This window comes from Pristiophorus japonicus, chromosome 19 (genome assembly GCF_044704955.1).
Source record: "Pristiophorus japonicus isolate sPriJap1 chromosome 19, sPriJap1.hap1, whole genome shotgun sequence".
NCBI classification, from domain to species: domain Eukaryota; kingdom Metazoa; phylum Chordata; class Chondrichthyes; family Pristiophoridae; genus Pristiophorus; species Pristiophorus japonicus.
In genome coordinates this window covers 53,369,380-53,382,655 of record NC_091995.1, presented here as the reverse complement: position 1 = coordinate 53,382,655, position 13,276 = coordinate 53,369,380, and the positions used below count along the sequence as shown (strand labels likewise).

The 13,276-nt window shown below is 56.4% G+C and overlaps 1 protein-coding gene across 1 annotated transcript in view; it reads right to left on the bottom strand.

Moving 5' to 3' along the window:
- The window catches only part of LOC139229856 (major histocompatibility complex class I-related gene protein-like), a 200,782-nt gene that overhangs the window by 71,609 nt on the left and 115,897 nt on the right, over nucleotides 1–13,276 (bottom strand). The window contains exons 4-5 of the mRNA XM_070861479.1: nucleotides 5,835–6,110; nucleotides 4,499–4,624 (exon numbers count right to left, since the gene is read on the bottom strand). Coding sequence (XP_070717580.1) covers nucleotides 4,499–4,624; nucleotides 5,835–6,110 — 402 coding nt within the window. The remainder of the gene's footprint in view (nucleotides 1–4,498; nucleotides 4,625–5,834; nucleotides 6,111–13,276) is intronic.

The following is a 13,276-nucleotide window of genomic DNA, read 5'->3' as shown; positions in this document are numbered from 1 at the left end:
TACTGAGGAGTTGCTGCACTGTGGGAGGGGCAATACTGAGCGAGTGCTGCACTGTTGGAAGGACAGTACTGAGGGAGCGTTGCACTGTCGGAGGGGTAGTACTGATGGAGTGCTGCACTGTCGGAGGGGCAGTACTGAGGGAGCGCTGCACTGTTGGAGGGGTAGTACTGACGGAGTGCTGCACTGTTGGAGGGGCAGTACTGAGGGAGTGCTGCATTGTGGGAGGGACAGTACTGAGGGAGTGCTGCATTGTGGGAGGGGCAGTACTGAGGGAGCGCTGCGCTGTTGGAGGTGAGGTACTGATGGAGCACTGCACTTTAGAAGGGGCAGTACTGAGGGAGCGCTGCAGTGTCGGAGGGACAGTACTGAGGCAACGCTGCACTGTTGGAGGGGCAGTACTGAGGGAGTGCTGCACTGTCGGAGGGGCAGTACTGAGGGAGCGCTGCAGTGTCGGAGGGACAGTACGGAGGCAACGCTGCACTGTTGGAGGGGCAGTACTGAGGGAGTGCTGCACTGTGGGAAGGGCAGTACTGGGAGAGATTTGCACTGTTGGAGGAGTAGTACTGAGGGACTGCTGCACTGTCGGAGGTACAGTACTGAGAGAGTGCTGCACTGTCGGAGGGGAAGTACAGAGGGCCTCTGCACTGTTGGAGGCGGAGTACTGAGAGAGAGTTGCACTGTTGGAGGGAGCGCCGCACTGTCTGAGGGGCAGTACTGAGGGAGCGTTGCACTGTCAGAGGAGCAGTACTGAGGGAGCACTGCATTCTCGGATGTGTAGTACTGAGGGAGTGCTAGAATTTGGGAGGGGCAATACTGAGGGAGTGCTAGACTTTGGGAGGGGCAGTACTGAGGGAGTGCTAGACTTTGGGAGGGGCAGTACTGAAGGAGTGCCAGACTTTGGGATGTGTAGTACTGAGGGAGTGTTGCACTGTCGGAGGGGTAGTACTGAGGGAACGCTGCACTGTGGGAGGGGCAGTACTCAGGGAGTGCTGCACTGGCGGAGGGGCACTACAGAGGGAGCGCTGTGCTGTTGGAGGAGCAGTACTGAGGGAGTGTTGCACTGTAGGAGAAGCAGTACTGAGAGAGCGCTGCACTGTCGGAGGGGTAGTACTGAGGGAACACTGCACTGTGGGAGGGGCAGTACTCAGGGAGTGCTGCACTGGCGGAGGGGCACTACAGAGGGAGCGCTGTGCTGTCGGAGGGGCACTACTGAGGGAGTGCTACACTGTCGGAGGGGTAGTACTGAGGGAGTGCTGCATTGTCGGAGGGGAAGTACTGAGGAGTTGCTGCACTGTGGGAGGGGCAATACTGAGCGAGTGCTGCACTGTTGGAAGGACAGTACTGAGGGAGCGTTGCACTGTCGGAGGGGTAGTACTGATGGAGTGCTGCACTGTCGGAGGGGCAGTACTGAGGGAGCGCTGCACTGTTGGTGGGGTAGTACTGACGGAGTGCTGCATTGTTGGAGGGGCAGGTCTGAGGGAGTGCTGCATTGTGGGAGGGACAGTACTGAGGGAGTGCTGCATTGTGGGAGGGGCAGTACTGAGGGAGCGCTGCGCTGTTGGAGGTGAGGTACTGATGGAGCACTGCACTTTGGAAGGGGCAGTACAGAGGGAGTGCTGCACTGTCGGAGGGGCAGTACTGAGGGAGCGCTGTAGTGTCGGAGGGACAGTACTGAGGCAACGCTGCACTGTTGGAGGGGCAGTACTGAGGGAGTGCTGCACTGTGGGAAGGGCAGTACTGGGAGAGATTTGCACTGTTGGAGGAGTAGTACTGAGGGACTGCTGCACTGTCGGAGGTACAGTACTGAGAGAGTGCTGCACTGTCGGAGGGGAAGTACAGAGGGCCTCTGCACTGTTGGAGGCGGAGTACTGAGAGAGAGTTGCACTGTTGGAGGGAGCGCCGCACTGTCGGAGGGGCAGTACTGAGGGAGCGTTGCACTGTCAGAGGAGCAGTACTGAGGGAGCACTGCATTCTCGGATGTGTAGTACTGAGGGAGTGCTAGAATTTGGGAGGGGCAATACTGAGGGAGTGCTAGACTTTGGGAGGGGCAGTACTGAGGGAGTGCTAGACTTTGGGAGGGGCAGTACTGAGGGAGTGCTAGACTTTGGGATGTGTAGTACTGAGGGAGTGTTGCACTGTAGGAGAAGCAGTACTGAGAGAGCGCTGCACTGTCGGAGGGGTAGTACTGAGGGAACACTGCACTGTGGGAGGGGCAGTACTCAGGGAGTGCTGCACTGGCGGAGGGGCACTACAGAGGGAGCGCTGTGCTGTTGGAGGAGCAGTACTGAGGGAGTGTTGCACTGTAGGAGAAGCAGTACTGAGAGAGCGCTGCACTGTCGGAGGGGTAGTACTGAGGGAACACTGCACTGTGGGAGGGGCAGTACTCAGGGAGTGCTGCACTGGCGGAGGGGCACTACAGAGGGAGCGCTGTGCTGTCGGAGGGGCACTACTGAGGGAGTGCTACACTGTCGGAGGGGTAGTACTGAGGGAGTGCTGCACTGTCGGAGGGGAAGTACTGAGGAGTTGCTGCACTGTGGGAGGGGCAATACTGAGCGAGTGCTGCACTGTTGGAAGGACAGTACTGAGGGAGCGTTGCACTGTCGGAGGGGTAGTACTGATGGAGTGCTGCACTGTCGGAGGGGCAGTACTGAGGGAGCGCTGCACTGTTGGAGGGGTAGTACTGACGGAGTGCTGCACTGTTGGAGGGGTAGTACTGAGGGAGTGCTGCATTGTGGGAGGGACAGTACTGAGGGAGTGCTGCATTGTGGGAGGGGCAGTACTGAGGGAGCGCTGCGCTGTTGGAGGTGAGGTACTGATGGAGCACTGCACTTTAGAAGGGGCAGTACTGAGGGAGCGCTGCAGTGTCGGAGGGACAGTACTGAGGCAACACTGCACTGTTGGAGGGGCAGTACTGAGGGAGTGCTGCACTGTGGGACTGGGAGAGATTTGCACTGTTGGAGGAGTAGTACTGAGGGACTGCTGCACTGTCGGAGGTACAGTACTGAGAGAGTAGTGAGCACTGCATTCTCGGATGGGTAGTACTGAGGGAGTGTTGCATTGTGAGCAGGGCAGTACTGAGGGAGCACTCGACTTTGGGAGGGGCAGTACTGAGGGAGTGCTAGACTTTGGGAGGGGCAATACTGAGGGAGTGCTAGACTTTGGGAGGGGCAGTACTGAGGGAATGCTAGACTTTGGGATGGGTAGTACTGAGGGAGCGCTGCACTGTTGGAGGGGCAGCACTGAGGGAGCGCTGCACTGTCGGAGAGGCAGTACTGAGAGAGCGCTGCACTGTCGGAGGGGCAGTACTGAGGGAGTGCTGCACTGTGGGAGGGGCAGTACAGAGGGAGCGCTGTGCTGTTGGAGGGGCACTACTGAGGGTGTGTTGCACTGTCGGAGGGGCAGTACTGAGGGAGTGCTTCACTGTAAGAGGCACAGTATTGAGGGAGTGCTGCGCTGGCCGAGGGACAGCACTAAGAGAGTGCTGCACTGTCGGAGGGGCATTACTGAGGGAGTGCTGCACTGTTGGAAGGACAGTACTGAGGGAGCGCTGCACTGCCGGAGGGGCAGTAATGAGGGAGCGCTGCACTATCTGAGGGGCAGTACTGAGGGAGTGCTGCACTGTCGGAGGGGAAGTACTGAGGAGTTGCTGCACTGTCGGAGGGGCAATACTGAGCGAGTGCTGCACTGTTGGAAGGACAGTACTGAGGGAGCGCTGCACTGCCGGAGGGGCAGTAATGAGGGAGCGCTGCACTGTCTGAGGGGCAGTACTGAGGAAGTGCTGCACTGTCGGAGCGGCAGTACTGAGGCAATGGTGCACTGTCGGAGGGGCAGTACTGATGGAGTGCTTCACCGTCGGTGGGGCAGTACTGAGGGAGAGCTGCACTGTCGGAGGGGCAGTACTGAGAGCATGCTGCACTGCGGAGGGGCAGTACTGAGGGAGCGCTGCACTGTCGGAGGGGCAGTACTGAGGGCGTGCTGCATTGTCGGAGGGGCAGCACTCAGGGAATGCTGCACTGTCGGAGGGGCAGTACTGAGGGAGCGCTGCACTGTTGGAGGGGCAGTACTGAGGGAGCAATGCACTGTCAGAGGGTCAGTACTGAGGGAGTCCTGCATTGTCGTTTGGATGAGACATTAAACTGAGCTCATGTCTGTCTCTTTAAGTCAATGTAAAGGACCAAACTGCACTCTTTCCAAGGGGAGCAGGGGAGTTCTCCCCGGTGTGCTGGATAATAATTCTCCTTCAAACATCATCATTACAACAGATTATTTGGTCATTATCACATTGCTGTTTGTGGGAGCTTGCTGTGCACAAATTGGCTGCCACGTTTCCTGCATTAAAACTGGAGCTTCACGTCAAAAGTACTTCATTTTCTGTAATACGCTTTGAGACCTGCGGTGGTGGTGAAAAGTGCTGTTGAAATGTAAGTCAGTCTTTCTTTCTTCTTTCATGACTGACTGTGTGTCGCGAAGGGAAATGCGATAGGCTTTAGGGTCTTACCTGGATTGAAACACCAGGCGTGTTTCATGTCCTCTCTTCGTTTGTACACCAAGAGGACAAGGCCACCAATCAGCACGGGAATCAGCACGAGAATAATCATCCACAGCTTGAAACCAAAATCTTCATCTGATGTAACAAGGATACAGTCAGTCCCCAACCCAGTACACTGACCCGAGAATATACCCATTCCTTACCCAGGTTATACCCATTCCTTACCCCGGGTTATACCCATTCCTTACCCTGGGTTATACCCATTCCTTACCCAGGTTATACCCATTCCTTACCCCGGGTTATACCCATTCCTTACCCAGGTTATACCCATTCCTTACCCCGGGTTATATCCATTCCTTATCCCGGGTTATACCCATTCCTTACCCAGGTTATACCCATTCCTTACCTTGGGTTATACCCATTCCTTACCCCGGGTTATACCCATTTCTTCCCCGGGTTATACCCATTCCTTACCCGGGTTATACCCATTCCTTACCCGGGTTATACCCATTCCTTACCCCGGGTTATACCCATTCCTTACCCAGGTTATACCCATTCCTTACCCGGGTTATACCCATTCCTTACCCAGGTTATACCCAATCCTTCCCCCGGGTTTTATCCAATCCTTACCTGGGTTATACCCAATCCTTACCCAGGTTATACCCAATCCTTACCCAGGTTATACCCATTCCTTACCCGGGTTATACCCAATCCTTACCCCGGGTTATACCCATTCCTTACCCGGGTTATACCCAATCCTTACCCCGGGTTATACCCATTCCTTACCCGGGCTATACCCATTCCTTACCCCGGGTTATACCCATTCCTTACCCAGGTTATACCCATTCCTTACCCCGGGTTATATCCATTCCTTATCCCGGGTTATACCCATTCCTTACCCAGGTTATACCCATTCCTTACCTTGGGTTATACCCATTCCTTACCCCGGGTTATACCCATTCCTTCCCCGGGTTATACCCATTCCTTACCCGGGTTATACCCATTCCTTACCCGGGTTATACCCATTCCTTACCCCGGGTTATACCCATTCCTTACCCAGGTTATACCCATTCCTTACCCGGGTTATACCCATTCCTTACCCAGGTTATACCCAATCCTTCCCCCGGGTTTTATCCAATCCTTACCTGGGTTATACCCAATCCTTACCCAGGTTATACCCAATCCTTACCCAGGTTATACCCATTCCTTACCCGGGTTATACCCAATCCTTACCCCGGGTTATACCCATTCCTTACCCGGGTTATACCCAATCCTTACCCCGGGTTATACCCATTCCTTACCCGGGCTATACCCATTCCTTACCCGGGTTATACCCATTCCTTACCCCAGGGTATATCCTTTTCTTGAGACAAGCTGCTGTGTGTGACGCGGCAGATGTACTGATGCTTGTCCTCGGGATTGATCAGCAGGGAGATCTTGATTTGGAAGGTGCCGTCGTGGTTGGGTAAAATGCCGGAGCTTGATGCACTGGCGATTGGCTCTCCATCTCTAATCCAGGTCACATTGATAGATTGTGGGTAAAAGCCAGTGGCTAGGCAATGCAGATTGCGATTCTGGCCATCTGGGGTCATCTTGGCATAGACCATCACCTCTGGCACAACTGAGGGCAGAGAGAGAGAGAGAGAGAGAGAGATGGGCAGGGCAACTTCGACTGTACATTGCAATGGTTGTTTTAGGCTGGTTGAGTCTCAGGTCCAAAGGAGCACTGTGAATGCTGGGAATGTGTAATGAAGGGGACTGTGCTAGGGTTCAGGCTGAAAGAGATATATCAATTCGCGCTGTACTCTGAGTGAATGTGGAAATTTCCTATCGGTTTTTCTCAGTCCCGTATGTTAGGCCACACCTGGATCCGCCCTGCTGCGTTTACCGGCTTGAATCCTGCATGACTTAGGACCTTGCATAAAGCAACAACTCTCCCCGAGGGAGCAGCATGATGGGAACAAAACTGGGACAAGAGCAAACATAAGAAATAGGAGCAGGAGTAGGCCATTTGGCCCCTCGAACCCACTCCAACATTCAATAAGATCATGGCTGATATGATTATGGACTCCGCTCCACTTCCCTCCCCGCTCCCCATAACCTGCTATTCTTTTATCGCTCAAAAATCTGTCTATCTCCACCTTAAATATATTCAATGACCCAGCCTCCACAGCTCTCTGAGGCAGAGAATTCCATAGATTTACAACCCTCAGAGAAGAAATTCCTCCTCATCTAATTTTAAATGGGCGGCCCCTTATTCTGAGAGTATGGGCTCAGTCTTCCCCAGTGATTTGCAACGTTTTTTTGGAACAGGCTGTTTTTTTTAGCCTGCTAAGAAACCACAGTTTTCCCGATCAATTTGCACCAGCATAACTCAGTCAGTAACGATTTTTTTTAGGTACTTTTTTTTTCAGCAAAAGGAGGCGTAACCTGCCACCCGTGCCAACTCTGGCTATTCAGGCAAGTTTGGCCAGCTGAGAGTTACTCCAGTTCTTCTTAGGCCAGCGTATGTGGCCTCTGCAGAAAAACCTTCTGGGGAGTTAAGGAAATCGGTGCAGGTAAGAAAATCGGTGCAGGTAAGGAAATCGGTGCAGGTAAGGAAATCAATGCAGGTAAGGAAATCAATGCTTGTAAGTGCAGCTGATGCCTGGATAACAGCAGCAAGAAAGGTAAGAGAGAGGGGCAGAGTGAGAGAGGTGGAAGTGGGGATGTGGAGAGAGTTGGGGGGGGTGTGTGGGGGGGCAGAAATGGGGTGGCGGGGAAGCCTTTCGGGTGTAATTAGGTGCGGGGACGGGAGGACGGAGGCCACTTGGCCAGGGCTAGGAGCGGGGGAGCCTACGGGCAAGGCCCTAGAGGGGACGGGGGGAGAGCAGAACTGCACTTCCACCGGCAAGGGGCTTGGGACGGGCTAGGCAAGCAGACCAGCAAGCTCTTCCTCCAGAGCTAGGGGCGGGGAGCGGGACCGGCTTTAATAATAACCCGATCTTTTTGGCACAGATCAAGGCTCCACCCCCAAAACTAAATGACAGGTTAGGCTGCGTCAAAATGAAGAAATCCATTGGGTAAACTGAGAATATTTTTTTTTTGCATACTTGGCCCCCCCGCAAAAAACAGCAGTAATTCTTCAAGTATGCCAAAAAAAGCTCTGGGGGAATTGAGCCCTGTGTCCCCGAGTTCTAGTTTCCCCTATGAGAGGAAATATCCTCTCTGCATCCACCTTGTCGAGTCCCCTCATTATCTTATATATTGTGATAAGATCACCTCTCATTCTTCTGAACTTCAATGAGTAGAGGCCCAACCTACTTAACCTATCCTCATAAGTCAACACCTTCATCTCCGGAATCAACCTAGTGAACCTTCTCTGAACAGTCTCCAATGCAAGTATATCTTTCCTGAAATTTGGAGACCAAAACTGTACACAGTACTCCAGGTGTGGCCTCACCAATACCCTGTACAGTTGTAGCAGGACTTCTCTGCTTTTATACTCCATCCCCCTTGCAATAAAGGCCAACATTCCATTTGCCTTCCTGATTACTTGCTGTATCTGCATACTAACTGTTTGTGTTTTATGCACAAGGACCCACAGGTCTTTCTGTGCAAAGTGCAATTTTTCAACATTTAAATTATAAATTGCTTTTTTATTTTTTCTACCAAAGTGGATAATCTCACATTTTCTCACATTATACTCCACTTAGCCCACTTTTTTGCCCACTCACTTAGCCTGTCTATATCCCTTCGCTGGTTTTTTGTGTCCTCATAATTTGCTTTCCCACCCATCTTTGTATCATCAGCAAACTTTGCGACATTGCACTCGGACCCTTCATCCAAATCATTAATATAGATTGCAAATAGTTGAGGCCCCAGCACCAATCTCTGCGGCACCCCACTAGTCACTGTTGGCAAACCGGAAAATGACCCATTTATCCCAGTTCTCTGTTTTCAGTTAGTTAGCCAATCCTCTATCCATACTAATATATTATCCCCAACCCTGTGAACTTTTATCTTGTGCAGTAACCTCTTATGTGGCACCTTATCAAATGCCTTCTGGAAATCCAAATACACCACATCCGCAGGTTCCCCCATATCCACCCTGTTCGTTACATCATCAAAGAACTCCATCAAATTTGGCAAACATTATTTCCCTTTCATAAAACCATGCTGACTCTGATTGATTGAATTATGCTTTTCCAAATGTCCCGCTACTGCTTTTATAATAATGGACTCCAGTACCCTGTCCCCTGTCTCCTGTCCCCTGTCTCCTGTCCCCTGTCTCCTGTCCCCTGTCTCCTGTCCCCTGTCTCCTGTCCCCTGTCCCCTGTCTCCTGTCTCCTGTCTCCTGTCTCCTGTCCCCTGTCTCCTGTCCCCTGTCTCCTGTCCCCAGTCTCCCGTCTCCCGTCCCCTGTCTCCTGTCCCCCGTACCCTGTCTCCTGTCTCCTCTCCCCTCTCCCCTGTCTCCTGTCCCCTGTCCCCTGTCTCCTGTCCCCTGTCCCCTGTCTCCTGTCCCCTGTCTCCTGTCCCCTGTCTCCTGTCCCCTGTCTCCTGTCTCCTGTCCCCTGTCTCCTGTCCCCTGTCTCCTGTCCCCAGTCTCCCGTCTCCCGTCCCCTGTCTCCTGTCCCCCGTACTCTGTCTCCTGTCTCCTCTCCCCTCTCCCCTGTCTCCTGTCCCTTGTCCCCTGTCCCCTGTCCCCTGTCCCCTGTCTCCTGTCCCCTGTCCCCTGTCTCCTGTCTCCTGTCCCCCGTCTCCCGTCTCCTGTCTCCTGTCCCCCGTACCCTGTCTCCTGTCTCCTCTCCCCTCTCCCCTGTCTCCTGTCCCCTGTCCCCTGTCTCCTGTCCCCTGTCTCCTGTCCCCCGTCTGTCTCCCGTCCCCTGTCTCCTGTCCCCCGTCCCCCGTCTCCCGTCTCCCGTCCCCTGTCTCCTGTCTCCTGTCCCCTGTCTCCTGTCCCCTGTATCTCCTGTCCCCTGTCTCCTGTTCCCTGTCCCCTGTCTTCTGTCCCCTGTCCCCTGTCTCCTGTCGCCTGTCCCCTGTCCCCTGTCTCCTGTCTCCTGTCTCCTGTCTCCTGTCCCCTGTCTCCTGTCCCCTGTCTGTCTCCTGTCCCCTGTCTCCTGTCCCCTGTCCCCTGTCTGTCTCCAGTCCCCTGTCCCCTGTCTGTCTCCTGTCCCCTGTCCCCTGTCTGTCTCCTGTCCCCTGTCCCCTGTCTGTCTCCTGTCCCCTGTCTGTCTCCTGTCCCCCGTCCCCTGTCCCCTGTCTGTCTGCTGTCTCCTGTCTCCTGTCCCCTGTCTCCTGTCCCCTGTCTCCTGTCCCCTGTCTCCTGTCTCCTGTCCCCTGTCTCCTGTCTCCTGTCCCCTGTCTCCTGTCTCCTGTCCCCTGTCTCCTGTCCCCCGTCCCCCGTCTGTCTCCCGACCCCTGTCTCCTGTCCCCCGTCCCCCGTCTCCCGTCTCCCGTCCCCTGTCTCCTGTCTCCTGTCCCCTGTCTCCTGTCCCCTGTGTCTCCTGTCCCCTGTCTCCTGTTCCCTGTCCCCTGTCTTCTGTCCCCTGTCTCCTGTCTCCTGTCCCCTGTCTCCTGTCTCCTGTCCCCTGTCTCCTGTCTCCTGTCCCCTGTCTGTCTCCTGTCCCCTGTCCCCTGTCTGTCTCCTGTCCCCTGTCCCCTGTCCCCTGTCTGTCTCCTGTCCCCTGTCCCCTGTCCCCTGTCTGTCTCCTGTCCCATGTCTGTCTCCTGTCCCCTGTCAGCTGTCCCCTGTCCCCTGTCTGGCTGCTGTCTCCTGTCCCCTGTCCCCTGTCCCCTGTCTCCTGTCCCCTGTCTCCTGTCTCCTGTCTCCTGTCCCCTGTCTCCTGTCCCCTGTCTCCTGTCGCCTGTCTCCTGTCTCCTGTCCCCTGTCTCCTGTCCCCTGTCTCCTGTCTCCTGTCTCCTGTCTCCTGTCTCCTGTCTCCTGTCCCCTGTCCCCTGTCGCCTGTCTCCTGTCCCCTGTCCCCTGTCTGTCTCCTGTCCCCTGTCTCCTGTCCCGGCTCCTGTCCCCTGTCTGTCTCCTGTCTCCTGTCTCCTGTCTCCTGTCCCCTGTCCCCTGTCTCCTGTCCGCTGTCCCCTGTCTCCTGTCTCCTCTCCCCTGTCCCCTGTCTCCTGTCCCCTGTCTCCTGTCTCCTGTCTCCTGTCTCCTGTCTCCTCTCCCCTGTCCCCTGTCCCCTGTCTCCTGTCCCCTGTCCCCTGTCTGTCTCCTGTCTCCTGTCCCCTGTCTCCTGTCTCCTGTCCCCTATCCCCTGTCCCCTGTCTGTCTCCTGTCTCCTGTCCCCTGTCCCCTGTCTCCTGTCTGTCTCCTGTCCCCTGTCCCCTGTCTCCTGTCTCCTGTCCCCTGTCTCCTGTCTCCTCTCCCCTGTCTCCTGTCTCCTCTCCCCTGTCCCCTGTCTCCTCTCCCCTGTCCCCTGTCTCCTGTCTCCTCTCCCCTGTCCCCTGTCTCCTCTCCCCTGTCTCCTGTCTCCTGTCTCCTGTCCCCTGTCTCCTGTCTCTTGTATCCTGTCTCCTCTCCCCTGTCTCCTGTCTCCTGTCTCTTCTCCCCTGTCCCCTGTCTCCTGTCTCCTGTCCCCTGTCTCCTGTCTCCTCTCCCCTGTCCCCTGTCTCCTGTCTGCTGTCTCCTGTCCCCTGTCTCCTGTCTCCTGTCTCCTCTCCCCTGTCCACTGTCTGTCTCCTGTCTCCTGTCCCCTGTCTCCTGTCTCCTATCCCCTGTCCCTTGTCCCCTGTCTGTCTCCTGTCCCCTGTCCCCTGTCCCCTGTCTCCTGTCCCCTGTCTCCTCTCCCCTGTCCCCTGTCTCCTGTCTCCTGTCCCCTGTCCCCTGTCTCCTGTCCCCTGTCCACTGCCTCCTGCCTCCTGTCTCCTGTCTCCTGTCTCCTGTACCCTGTCCCCTGTCTCCTGTCCCCTGTCCCCTGTCTGTCTCCTGTCCCATGTCTCCTGTCCCCTATCTGTCTCCTGTCTCCTGTCTCCTGTCCCCTGTCCCCTGTCTCCTGTCCCCTGTCCCCTGTCCCCTGTCTCCTATCCCCTGTCTGTCTCCTGTCCCCTGTCCCCTGTCTCCTGTCCCCTGTCTGTCTCCTGTCTCCTGTCCCCTGTCCCCTGTCCCCTATCTGTCTCCTGTCCCCTGTCTCCTGTCCCGTCTCCTGTCCCCTGTCCCCTGTCTCCTGTCCCCTGTCTGTCTCCTGTCTCCTGTCCCCTGTCCGTCTCCTGTCTCCTGTCTCCTGTCCCCTGTCCCCTGTCTCCTGTCCCCAGTCCCCTGTCTCCTCTCACCTGTCCCCTGTCTCCTGTCCACTGTCTCCTGTCCCCTGTCCCCTGTCCCCTGTCTGTCTCCTGCCCCGATCCCCTGTCCCCTGTCTGTCTCCTGTCTCCTGTCCCCTGTCCCCTGTCTCCTGTCCCCTGTCCCCTGTCCCCTGTCTCCTGTCTGTCTCCTGTCCCCTGTCCCCTGTCCCCTGTCTCCTGTCCCCTGTCTCCTGTCCCCTGTCTCCTGTCCCCTGTCTCCTGTCTCCTGTCTCCTGTCCCCTGTCCCCTGTCCCCTGTCCCCTGTCTCCTCTCCCCTATCCCCTGTCTCCTGTCTCCTCTCCCCTGTCTCCTGTCTCCTCTCCCCTGTCTCCTGTCTCCTGTCCCCTGTCTCCTGTCCCCTGTCCCCTGTCTGTCTCCTGTCTCCTGTCTCCTATCCCCTGTCCCCTGTCCCCTGTCTGTCTCCTGTCCCCTGTCCCCTGTCTCCTGCCTCCTGTCTCCTGTCTGTCTCGTGTCTCCTGTCCCCTGTCTCCTGTCCCCTGTCTCCTGTCTCCTGTCTCCTGTCTCCTGTACCCTGTCCCCTGTCTGTCTCCTGTCCCATGTCTCCTGTCCCCTATCTGTCTCCTGTCTCCTGTCTCCTGTCCCCTGTCCCCTGTCTCCTGTCCCCTGTCTGTCTCCTGTCTCCTGTCCCCTGTCCCCTGTCCCCTATCTGTCTCCTGTCCCCTGTCTCCTGTCCCGTCTCCTGTCTCCTGTCCCCTGTCCCCTGTCTCCTGTCCCCTGTCTGTCTCCTATCTCCTGTCCCCTGTCCGTCTCCTGTCTCCTGTCTCCTGTCCCCTGTCTCCTGTCCCCAGTCCCCTGTCTCCTCTCCCCTGTCCCCTGTCTCCTGTCCACTGTCTCCTGTCCCCTGTCTCCTGTCTCCTGTCCCCTGTCCCCTGTCCCCTGTCTGTCTCCTGCCCCGATCCCCTGTCCCCTGTCCCCTGTCTGTCTCCTGTCTCCTGTCCCCTGTCCCCTGTCTCCTGTCCCCTGTCCCCTGTCCCCTGTCTCCTGTCTGTCTCCTGTCCCCTGTCCCCTGTCCCCTGTCTCCTGTCCCCTGTCTCCTGTCCCCTGTCTCCTGTCCCCTGTCCCCTGTCCCCTGTCCCCTGTCTCCTGTCTCCTCTCCCCTATCCCCTGTCTCCTGTCTCCTCAACCCTGTCTCCTGTCTCCTCTCCCCTGTCTCCTGTCTCCTGTCTCCTGTCTCCTGTCCCCTGTCTCCTGTCCCCTGTCCCCTGTCTGTCTCCTGTCGTCTGTCTCCTGTCTCCTATCCCCTGTCCCCTGTCCCCTGTCTGTCTCCTGTCCCCTGTCCCCTGTCTCCTGCCTCCTGTCTGTCTCGTGTCTCCTGTCCCCTGTCTCCTGTCCCCTGTCTCCTGTCTCCTGTCTCCTCTCCCCTGTCCCCTGTCTCCTGTCCCCTGTCCCCTGTCTCCTGTCTCCTGTCCCCTATCCCCTGCCTCCTGTCTCCTGTCTTCTGTCCCCTGTCCCCTGTCTCCTGTCTCCTGTCTCCTGTCTCCTGTCTCCGGT